Source organism: Bombus vosnesenskii, unplaced genomic scaffold (genome assembly GCF_011952255.1).
Source record: "Bombus vosnesenskii isolate JDL3184/JDL3185 unplaced genomic scaffold, Bvos_JDL3184-5_v1.1 scf7180000013264, whole genome shotgun sequence".
NCBI classification, from domain to species: Eukaryota; Metazoa; Arthropoda; class Insecta; order Hymenoptera; family Apidae; genus Bombus; species Bombus vosnesenskii.
This window is the reverse complement of record NW_022882924.1, coordinates 5,252,400-5,264,720: the sequence shown is the minus strand read 5'-3', so window position 1 is coordinate 5,264,720 and position 12,321 is coordinate 5,252,400. Positions and strand designations below refer to the sequence as shown.

General features: G+C 34.8%; 2 protein-coding genes, 1 long non-coding RNA gene and 1 pseudogene across 4 annotated transcripts; 2 read left to right on the top strand and 2 right to left on the bottom strand.

The window, feature by feature from the left end:
- Positions 1–102: 102 nt before the first annotated feature.
- Positions 103–4,956, bottom strand: LOC117235073 (annotated as a pseudogene).
- LOC117235082 lies at positions 813–1,852 on the top strand. The gene is made up of 2 exons (XR_004493614.1): positions 813–1,011; positions 1,729–1,852. It is a non-coding gene; the product is annotated as an uncharacterized LOC117235082 (long non-coding RNA).
- A 1,470-nt stretch (positions 4,957–6,426) lies between the features above and the next one.
- On the top strand, positions 6,427–9,741 carry LOC117238476. The gene is made up of 3 exons (XM_033503391.1): positions 6,427–7,374; positions 7,916–9,109; positions 9,200–9,741. Exons 1-3 carry the CDS (start codon positions 7,306–7,308, stop codon positions 9,587–9,589), a joined length of 1,653 nt encoding a protein of 550 aa, XP_033359282.1. The 5' UTR covers positions 6,427–7,305; the 3' UTR covers positions 9,590–9,741.
- A 45-nt stretch (positions 9,742–9,786) lies between these two features.
- Positions 9,787–12,253, bottom strand: LOC117238466 (cell division cycle protein 23 homolog). 2 transcript variants are annotated; one of them, XM_033503369.1, is made up of 7 exons: positions 11,963–12,252; positions 11,218–11,879; positions 10,959–11,138; positions 10,718–10,882; positions 10,400–10,646; positions 10,067–10,328; positions 9,787–9,993 (listed from the first exon to the last, which is right to left on the bottom strand). In XM_033503369.1, exons 1-7 carry the CDS (start codon positions 12,061–12,063, stop codon positions 9,883–9,885), a joined length of 1,728 nt encoding a protein of 575 aa, XP_033359260.1. In that variant the 5' UTR covers positions 12,064–12,252; the 3' UTR covers positions 9,787–9,882. The 2 variants fall into 2 exon arrangements, with proteins under 2 accessions (XP_033359260.1, XP_033359271.1); XM_033503380.1 differs by lacking the exon at positions 9,787–9,993 and having other exon boundaries at positions 10,171–10,311; positions 11,963–12,253.
- Between the last annotated feature and the right edge of the window lie 68 nt (positions 12,254–12,321).

Sequence of the window (12,321 nt, the reverse complement as noted above, 5' to 3'; positions counted from 1 at the left end):
TAACTGTCCTTCCAAAACCGTCCGTCGATAGCAAAGTTTCGACTACGAGTAAACGATTTGGAGAACGACCCGGGCAGGTCGATATATCACGATCCAATCTTCCAATTCAATCTTTGTCCGACTGGGAATTCTCGGGATTGCTATTCTGTTGGGAATTTTGTTTAATTATGTTAACTAAAGTATCTAACCTGGTGGGGCGCGCAATTTGTAAAACCATATGCGCTTCCTCTAAAATTAGGAGCCCATTATGTGCGTCGCTCGCAGACAGATTATGCGCTAATATTACGTGACGTCTCCAAGCCGCATGCGTAGGAAGAACCTAAAAATCATTGCATTTACCTCGTACTTTATCGGATATTATAGTCGCTATCTACATACGCACCTGTAAACACCATTTGCAGTTTAAGGATGGCGAAATCGTGTGCACGGCTTTGATGTGCCTTCGACGAAAACCCCAACTCGTGTACGCTCTATCACAGAACGGACACGGAAATGGTGGATACGCTGTGACGCCATTGACGGTCTCTTCGGGGAATTCTGAATTGCCAGCGGTGCCAGGGCAAGTTGGAAATACGGAATGCAGAACTCTTGCATCTCGTTCCACGAGAATGTTTGATGTAGATTCCTGTTGATCGGGCATCGATTCCGAATACAAATGATTCGGCAAGTGAAGTTCGTCCGAGTGTCGGTAAGTATTCCAAGGTGGAGTTCGATCAAGGTCAATGGGAAATCTCGCGCGCGTTTCTGGCTCGGACGAAGGAGTCGAAGTCTCTCGTGCGTCGGCGATTACGGTTACATTCGGCTTCGATGATCCTGCAAGTAATTCCAGTCCGCGACTTCAAATTTTCTTCACTCAGTTCGAGATATTTGTCTGTCTTCGTCAGTCAACGGAACCAATTGAAAGGAATTCGAACAAGGATCTTGTCGGTTCATCTAGGATCTCTCTTTTTTTCTTTCTTTGGGAAATGGATAATCTTCGAATGGATGAAGGATGCGATGAATTAACTCATAGTATGTCCAACGTTCGTTCTTCTTATAATTAGTTCATTCTTCTCCAAGTCTTTGCGAATGTACGTTTAAACGCGCAAATTATCCGAGAAAGACACCAAGTAGAAAATCTAATAGTCCGTACATATAATATATGTATGTACAGAGGAAAACAGGAATATCGGGAAATGACGAGACAATTAAAAATGTAAAATAGGTTTATTTGCAACCAGTCGTTTTCGTGTATGTGTGTATTTTGTCTACAATCGCATAGATTTAAATAACAGTCAACTCGAAGCATTTCGTACCTTCTCAAGATCAAACGAGAAAAAAACAGAAAGATAACAAATAAATGGGAAAACCAGATTTATGTGTTCGTTTGATTCAAAATAAACGATAGAATAAGATTGTGTGCTATCGATAGCTGCGAATCGTTTGCGTGAAGTTTCGTCACGGCATATTAAACGCCTTAAACATCGTAAAAGCATATCTTATATTACTACTTCCATCGTAATAGTTTCGACGTATTCGTCTTTTTTAAAGTCGTCAATAATGCGAAGCGCAATTATGCACGCACGCGTATATAGTGTGTACGAAGGTAAACGTAAGCACCTTCACCTATGTATCCATCTACGCGCGTACAATAACAAATGTGATCTTAGTTGTCGCGTCTTTGAGCGTAAAAAACTCTGCGGGGTCCTTACGACACGACGCGATTACTATTAATATCGTGTTATGTAGATCGTCTACGGCGAGAGTGCACATCTGCGTGAACATTGTAAATGGAGAATTGGAAGGAATGTTGCGTTGCACAACGTACGAGATGCAAGGTACAAAGAAAAAGAGAATCAAAGGAATCAAAAAATGGAACGATCGACTTCCTCAGCCGTGAAACAAGTCTCCGGAGCACGCGTTGCGTGATCGTTATCAGAACGAAAGACAATGGTAAAAAATAAAATTAGTGTAAAATTACTCGATCATTTGCCCCGTGAAAACAAACGTGAAGCATATATATAAGTAGTTGGACCATGCCTAGAATGCTTCCCGTTCCTCTACTCTTTCTTTGAACACATTCTACTTTTTCGTGCCATTTTCTCGCTCCACCTACTCGCATCCTTCTTTAAAAAGAAAGGATATGGAAACGTTCGAGGCGATCTAAGATGATCCTAGATGATCTTAGACAATCGAAACGACGAATCAGTGATAGAAACACTTCATTCTAGCCAGTGAAAACGTTTCCGTTTTACCCCTGACCTGAAACGCCCTAGTCATTGAGTATAAACCGACCGCCTTTGGAATAGATACCTCTTCAAACCCCTATTGCTAGTATCGATTTTAGTTACGCAATTTTTCCAAGTTTCCTCCCATTCCACGCTATTAGGTGCAATACCACTAAAGTGCAGCAAAACTTCTCTTATCAAATGTATTTTGTTACTATCGAACTGCTGTTTTCCCATCTTGCCGTTTACGTTACAAAGAATCCTCTCCTCCGGGGTAAAAAGGATCTTCATAAGGTCACAGGCCAAATGATCCATCGGTCGAGAGGATGCCCACGTTGAGATTATCTCCGGACTCGGCAGAAGATCGGCGTAAGGTAGTTGCTGATACGCGTATAGCAGTGGCTTCACGTCCGAGAATCCAGTTAGGCCGGATAACCCAGATAAACCGGAAATGTCTTCAGCAGGGCTGTTCCCAGACCCTGCCACACACATCAGAGCACAGCCTGCTTTAGACACGGATCCCCCTGACGCGTGAATTGCAGCGTACCGAACAATCAAGCAAATTCGACCAGGTTCGTTAATGTCGCGTTAAACGATCGATCGCGTATCATTCCATTTGTCTTCTCCGTCACGCATGCACAGATAGTTTTACGCGTAAACGTAGAACAAGATCTAGATGACGTTTTTGAGTACTAGAAGCCAGGACTTTTCGTAATAAACTACGTAAATATACTAATAAACGAGACCATTCAATTATTTCTTTCTCCTCTCTTTCGTTTAGTCACCTGTTGAACTAGATAACTTGACGTTATTTACGCCTTGACCTCTAGTTTCTCCAATCGTACAATTTTTATTTACGCATATATGTGTTTATTTACTATCTACACACGTTCCCATTTCCACTATGAGTTTGCTTGTAACATCGAACGAAATAAAAAGAAATGAAAGAAATACGTGTCACACCAATGTGGATAATAAAGCAGAAGTGACGATCAAAGCTAACTCAACGATTTGAAAAAGCATCGAAAACGAGTATGCACCTAATTTGAATGAGATACTCGAACATACACAATATGAAATTTTTATCAATCAAATTATAAATTCTATCATACACCCTAACATACATTTTCCAATATTAACCATAATGAATCGATTTATGAACTGAATTTTACCAACACGTACGCATTGAAATGTATACATTGCCCTATTCTTCTCTAATTTATAAAATTTGTACACATATCATACAGTTTACCATGAGATATGAGATTGAATGCAATTATAAAATACATAGACATATATAATATCACAATATACACAAATTGTGCAAGATAAATATAATATATTCTTAAAATAACGTGCATATGATTATGTCTACTACTATTATCTATAAAGCGATATCGTAATTTCATATATGTATACTACTAACCTTGACTCCCAACGAGTTGCCCTGTGTCTAACCTTTCTGTTGGGTCCTTGTCCGTTGCAGATTGTTTTTGAGAATCTTCTAGCACAGTTTCTAATGGTTCTATCTGAAACACAATTCATTCAACTTTATTTCATATATTCGATTAATCATTACTGCTTAAAAAATATTATTAGTATAATATACAACCAACCTTCATTTCTAAACGATGATATATCGGATTTTGCATATTTTTCTGCAATAAATAATCTCCCTCTTTGCCACTCTGTTCACTGGTCGTAGATTCATCCGTGCTCTCTACTTGCGATACTTTAGGTGTCAGTGCTGATTCTAATATAGAATTCTGATGTTTGTTTAATTTTTGTTTTTTTTTTGGAGTTTCTTCCTTGGCAGTAGCTGCTCCTTCTTCCACCGCTTGTTCCAATTCCACTAATCTTTTATAAGATTCCTTAGCAAATATATCCCCTCCCGAAAGACCACGAATTTGCAGTGTCTCTGCAGCTTTTAAAAGCGCTGGCAAATTCTTTTGCTCGATATTTACTTCTCCTTTATATATAAATATAAGTAAGGCTTCTAGTTCGCTAAAGTGCACATCTTGAAGTATTATGACTGGATGTTGACAAGGGTTTGTCTATAATGCAAAAAAGATCAAAAAAGTAATATTTTTATTAAACTGTAACACGATCATTGGTAAAATTCACGTGACAGTTAATCAAGACAAGTTCGAAATAAAATTCGTATTGTTCAAGATACGATAACCTCAAATGTTGTGCATTATTGTTTAAGGAATTTTTTCGTTACATCTTACTGATTAAATAGATTAACAAAGAATTTTACCCAACGATAAAACGACTGCCAAAACGTTAACGAAATCATAAATGTGAAGTAAAGAATATAGAAAACTAACCTGGAAAACTTTTTTAAAGAATGGACTACTTGCTGAGAGAATCACTTTGTGAGCAGTAAGACACTGTCCATCACTTGCCAATGTCACATCTACTAAACCTTCCTCTTCCCAGAGACTTTCGAAACTCGTTGCTATGTTGTTTAAAAAACTGTTCCATTTTAGACATATTTGATTTGACATCTCGCGAACAGAAAGTGTCAATTCTGTCAAAATGTTATCACCGTGTCCTGAACTATTCGATATCTCTGCACGTCAATGACTATTACTATTCAACGACGGGAGCAACGTTGACGACGATAATAAGAATAACAACGACAACGACGACGTTGACGACAACGACCGCGATGTAACAGCAGTGGTGCCAGGCACGCACAAACATCCTTGGCACTGGGTTGGGAGAACACAGTCAATATGGCCGCCATGCTCTATTGAATTGCGCGCGAGCTTAGAAACGTTCTTCGAAACGCTATACATTTTCTATTATTTATTTGTATGTAAAATGGCCAATATCCTGTGTATAAAGAAAATAAATTTTAGACACAATATTTTTAAAAATAATTTAGTACATATAGCAAAAATATTTTTATTGAAATTTTATTACAAGATAAACGTAATAATCGTATTTAAAAAATGATACGTAAGCATAGTTAAATTATATCAAAGCAGCAATGAAAAGTGCGTGTTTTTGTATTGCGTGCATACATACATTCAAGTGTATAGGTGTGCACGACCATTAATTTTCGCGTGCGTGCAACATATTCATGCATGCATTCAAGTATGCGTGCGTACATTCTCGCGTGTCTATATGCTTGCGTGAGTTTGTATCCTATAACAGTATTCCGTAATTGTTAAAGTTCTACCTTTACGTATCTCACGTAATAAAGTTATAGTAGTAGTTCCATAAAGTAACCGCTTAAAAAATAATTTGAAAAACATCGAGATTTTAAAGCTGTAATCTTCGATAAAATCTAATTTATCTTCTAATTTGTTTTCATCACATTCATCAAACGCAAAATTAATAATAATAACAATGTGCGTAACAAGTTAAGATAATGACGAAGAAAATATAAGTAAAAACATTGACGCAACGGAGTACGCAACACGTAAAGACGATGATTCATCAATGAATGGAAAACCAGTCAAAATAGTTACTGGTTAAAAAATAAAAACTCAGTCAAGTTTGGTCCTGTCACGAAGGAGAACTATGGATAGGCGTGGGTCGCTTTAGAAAAACATGCTTATCCCATTTTATACCTGATTGAACAATAACCCTAAGGAACATCTCGACTTGAAAAGTATGTTGTAGTATTTAAGAGCCTTGATGGTAAAGCAGAAATGCTTAATTTTATGACAGTTCCTTGGGATTATTGCGGCCCGACTAATTATACTTGCGCAGCTAATAGCCGTCTTGGCCGAGGGATGGAGTCTGGTTTATTACACATTTAGACAATTTATTAGACAGTCCTCGGACGTAACAAATAATAATAACAACATTTATTCGTAATTAATTGCAAAGAATATTATTTTGTACATGTTACATATTAAAAGAGTACTCCAGAAGACGGAGTTGAAAAATAATAATATTATAATATAATACTATACTATACTATAATACAGAAGGGGGAGCTGAAAAATAATAATATTATAATATAATACTATACTATACCATAATACAGAAGGGGAAGTTGAAAAATAATAATATTATAATATAATACTATACTATACTATAATACAGAAGGGGAAGTTGAAAAATAATAATATTATAATATAATAGTATACTATACTATAATACAGAAAGGGGAGTTGAAAAATAATAATATTATAATATAATACTATACTATACTATAATACAGAAGGGGGAGTTGAAAAATAATAATAATATAATAATACTAAATAAAGAAATAACATAAATAAATGAAAAAAGAAAATAATAAGATGGAATATACGATCGGCGATTAATGATTACGGATCGCGTTGGAAGCTGATACTGAAATTGTCAAATATTTAGGGCGGTGGAATTATTTGAAATATTTATTTTAATTAATTAATTATTTTCGTAAAATTAAATTTTCAAAGTCATCTTTTTTACATTTAAGGAAATACAAACCTCTTGCCATAGCGGTAATTTCGTCGTCGAAGGATGAAATACCTGGGAGTGTAAAATTAAGAACAAGCAAATCTTAAGAACAAGTTTATTACATTCAATTTTATTAATCCTCAGCCCTCGACCCTAAACTTTCAAAAGACCCAAACAGGTCAGGTTGTTAAGTGTGAGTTTTCTTTTGTTCTAGTTATATTCTTCGCCTCTACATAATGGGACGTCTGCTCACTCGATGAATATTTATGGATAACAAATGACCTCGACTGAGAAAATTTAATAAATTTTCCTAATCCGTGTACTTGTTATAAAATGCAGGTAGAGCTCGGTCTGCTTAAGGTGTCTAATAATAAACGGTAAGGTATCGAGGGGACCTGACTGCGGAGAAGTACAAATGTTACAATTGAGACTTCGCAAGGGATAATTACCCCCGAATTTTAATTTTTCTACAAATATTTTCCTAGGCAACTGATTGGTCGACCAATCAGGAAGCAGAATACCGGCACATCCTTGGTACAAAAGTTCGCGCTTAAATTTTTCACTTCATTTGCAGTTCCTCAGGTGTAGTGAAGACCTAGCATGTACCTCAGACTCAACTAAATTTTGAAACGATACTTTTGCCAATAGTAATATAAGAACATAACAAGACGAGTGTAATACAGCGACAATTATGAAGTCAGGGAAAAATAAAAACACATGTGTACGAAGAGGCGAATGTCAGTGCTCTCATATTGATAACGTAAGTACTATTGCTTGAAAAAAGTGGGAAAGAAAAAAAGCCAAATGTATTAGTATCTGTCTGTGCAATATTATTTTCTAAAAGAATTAAGTAGAAGCAATTTCATTAAGATATTTGTTGCTTGAGACAGTAAAGTAATTGAACGGTGTCTGGTACATCATGACGTCATTTTGTAGATAAACCAATACTAATTAAGTTTCAAATTATCTAAATTTTAACAATATTTACGTAATGATAAATTCCTTTGATGCTTGAAGAAACGCTCACTTTCGACAAGATTATCTCGCGTAGAGTTCGAGCGAAATTCACCAATTGTATTTCATCACACGACTGACTTTTAATATCTATGCACAATATAATGATCAACATTTTATAGTTTTGCGCTTACGCACGTCAATGTTTGAGTACACATCAAGTGTTTTCTCATATTGCACGCATTATCATAAAACACGTATTTAGAACACTACAGAATTTGCTCAACATATTTAACAAGTAATTCCAATAAATCATATGAGTTAGTACGGTTTTATCATTTTTACAGCAAACTGTATCGAGTGTACAGGAGTCAACAAAATCTATGGCCAGAGACAGCGGCCACAATCTTCAACAAGTATCAATAAAAGATTCAACACTAACGAAAGAAAACATGATCATAAGATCAATGAAAAGTTTACGTTTGTTGAAAGATGTTATCATAGAAAATGGTATCAAATACACCTTGTATCTTTTATGCTTCCATCTATTTGACGCAATTTCTTGGATATTTCCTGATTTCAAGGAACACATAAAGACAAAACACGCCGTAACATGTAATGAAAATCATGAAAGAAAGAACGAATGGAAGCCAATAAATCAAAATTGCAGAAAACAAAGAATGGGAAACCACAATTCGAACGACAAACCGTTGATAGAACCTCAAAATGCCGAGAAAGATTCTGATTCTTCCAGAAATCAATCGAGCAACGGTAGTAATGAGACAACAAATATGCCAATAAACTACGAAAACATTGACAGCTGTATATCGCACACTGCTTTGAAAAAGCCTATGAATATATCAACTGAGAAACATAGTTTTAACAAAACGCAGTTCCCGATAAATATATCTCAAGATACCGAACTGTTTGCAAATAAGCAAAGTAATGTTGTTCGAAATAAATTTCTGAAATCGTATACTCAAAAACAACGCAGCAATTTCTGCGCGAATAAAGGAAATAATGCACAAATCTTTAATCAAAAATTCACTTCTTCCGATAGCATGCATTCGTCATCTTCGTTTCCTAGGTCTTTCACACCCTACAAATACAGAAAATCAAACCAAACTAATTTCGTTTACAATGGAGAAGACAGCCAATTTTCTAATGATTCCCCAACTAGACCTTGGTTAAAAAAGAACGAAACAAAACAAAGGAAGGAACTATCCATCAAATTTACTCCTACTAATGAAAAGGAAAACTTTATATTTGATGAAGAGAGGAACAAAAAGCATCCGGAACAGAGAAACGAAAAGAAAACACAAGAAGGCAATTTCCGACGACATGATCCGACTAAATACAAATCGCATTACTCAAGAATATTCGTGAGAAGTAAAAAATCAAAACAAGATAATCTGAAGTATAAAGAAATGGGTACGCAAACAGATAGCACCTTTTCGACGGATAAGGCTGTTCAAATGGTTTCAGTCGGAACGATGTGGTCTGAACAAGAAATTTACGGAAATGCAACTCACAAATCTCAGGTTAAATTACAATTACTATTTGATTTCCCTTATAATCATTCTATCATATAAACTAAACGTCCTAACATGATATTAATTTTTTCTCTCCAGGATAAAGATACGGACCAGAAAATAAATTATATGGATTATATACTAGAGTATCAAAGAACGGCCGAAAAATTGTTATTATCCATACATGAACAACTTTTGTCGCACAATGCACCGTTTTCATCGACAGATTTTAGTTCCAATGAACACACATGTGCAGCCCCTGATAGCAATATCGCAGCGAATCGATGGTCCACAAAATTTACTAATAACATAAATACCTCGGAAACACCTACTTGTACTTCTCCTGATTTTCCTGAAGTATCACATTCGCCGTCTTCTTCTACTGATAATTCTGGACATATACTGCTGCCTTCCGTAAAAGATGAGTATATCCCGAAGTTTTGTACCAAACCAGTAAAGGTTACACCGCCAGCGCCCTCACCTATCTGACATCCTCATTATGATCATCCCGAACTTGTACAACTACCTACTTACAGTAATTCATCAAACAACTTATATTAAATATAATTGTAGAATAATTATAATATTCTAGAAAGTAATTGCTATCTGTAATACTCTTATCACAAGAAAATTTGTATGTTTATATGAAAATTATACAATAAATGAAAATTTATGAAAAAAGTCGATGATTTAATCGTACAATATTTATTAAAAATATATACAACATATAAACTGAAAGTTTAAGTAAACTTAGAGAATTAAAAAATATCTTTCTCTGTATCTTACGGCGTAGGCATAAATGACAAATTCATCGGCGATAACTGACTTCCTGGTGTAGCATCTGCTCTTTCCCCTTGTTCGATAACCGGGTCTGTTTCATTCATATCTTCCACCTGTAATAGATACAATATTAAAAATTTGTTAACACTGAATGAATGTAAGATATCATAAATATTCTATAATTACCACCATCGAATGTTCAAATTTTCCCCTCTTTTGTGCAATCGTTCTTAGCAATGCTTTAGCTTCTTCTTTTGTCTCGTCAAATTGCAAACATTTCTGAGCATAATGATTAGCATGGTCCAATTGTTCTCGTTTTAAATGATACTGCGTTAAATATTTGTATGCATGGCTTAAGTCAGTTCTATCCGCATTTATAAATTCATCCATCACAAAATCCGTATACGCTGCTGCTGCATGATCATGTTCACCTAATTTTTCATATAACCTACAGTGTATTAAAGCATATTTCAATTTTAACACATTTCGCAATAAAAAATGTTGAACTTTAATACATACGTGGCTAATTTTAGCAATGCCATTCCTTCGATATCACCAACATTGCATGCTTTATAATAACATTTTAACGCGTCTTGTATTTTATTTTGTTTCTCATATGCTTCTCCTAATGCCTGTACCATTCTACTATCATGTGGCCTTAGTAATTGAGCCTGTTTATAATAATACAGTGCATAGAACGGCATTTTTAAAATTTCATATGTCTGACCCAAACCGTACCATGCTCTGTAATCCCGCTTATTGACTTCTATATAAAAAAATGGGTAAATAAATAGATGCTCGTATTTCATTTTATACGTACATACAGATAATACATACCAATAGCTTGTCTATAGCTATGAATAGCACCATTGGTATTTCTCATTTCCATAAACTCATGACCAAGTAATGTCCAAGCAGAAAGATATTGTGGATTTAATTTTAATGCTCTATGGAAATACATCGATGCTTTTTGATGATCTCCTCTTAAACTATAATAATTTCCTAAAAGATACTGCTTTAATTAAACAGCAAACTAGTAAATCTATAACTTTTTTATATTAAAATACGATAAACTTACCTACTATGCAACATGTTTCTAACCTGTATTTATCAATTTCTGTTGCTCTGTGAGCTAAATATGCCAGCTCAACTTTCATTTCTTTCACATAGAGGATATTAGAATATGTATCCATATTGTCTAAACAATAAGGATCTGCTTTTATTATCCTCTTAAATGTTTCTATAGCATTATCAACATCTAAAATGATAATATTATAATGTAACAGGCCATAATAGTTAAAGTCCTTGTTAACAATTTGATTGAGAAGTTGATTTACCTCTTCTGTAGTTTACAGTCATTGCAGTTTGAGCAAGTACGTAACCATTTTTTGCAAACCCCATTGATTGTAATTCGTAATATAATGCTAAACCCTCATCTATTAATTGCAGTTCTAAATACATATGAGCCATAAAAAAATGCTTCATCCAATGATTAGGTAAGCACAAATTTTCAAGCTTCTCCCTGTCAGTGATTAAAGAAGCTAATTCTAACCAAGATCCCCAATGCATGGGTTGCTTATGCGTTGCATCAACCAGCACATCCATGGCTTCCCTGGTAAGTTGTAATTTTTTTAAAGTTACACCAAAAAGATAAAGACTAAAACCATCAAGTTTATTTGCCAGGTGATCTTTTCTTAAGTCAGCACATAACAATCTTAAACTTTCGTTTTTCAAAGGATCTGGAGGCACCACTGTCATGTCATCTATTTTTTTCTTTTCGCCTGATAAATAGCGAGAATACAGATGTAAAAATCGAACTTTTGATGTTTTACACTGCTCGGTGAAATAGGCAGCTCTATCATATTCTTTTAAATCAAAATAAGTTTTTGCTAAAATATACGTGTCTTCCTCTTCGCTTGTCTCTGATAAATACAAGTCAACAGTAGTGTCATGTATATTTAATTTAACATCTTTCAAGGAATAACTTAATTCTGCTAGCCTATAAAGATAACATATTTTTGATCCTTCCTATAGTAATGGAATAAAGATTTTACTTAAATTTATATCAGGAACTGTACATACCATTTTGTGGTATGTAATAATCCGCGTTGGGAACATTCATTTATCGCGCGCAAAAGATCGGTTTTAACCTCCTTAATATCAAACTTTATCGATTCTTCCATTGTATATGTTCCATTAGTACTTTACCCAATGTTATGATCAGCAAAATTTATTAAAAAATGATTTTGTACATATTATGGAAAGAATTCATGTTTGTATAAACAAAACTAATAAGTTAAACAAGAAATCTGTATGCTTTAGGTTTTGCCCCCACCTATATCGTATGTCCTATGATGAAAATACATTCAGTCATAGACGAGACATAGTGTAGATCACTTACGCAATTACAATCTTTTATCAGCTAACAACATTCTCTTACC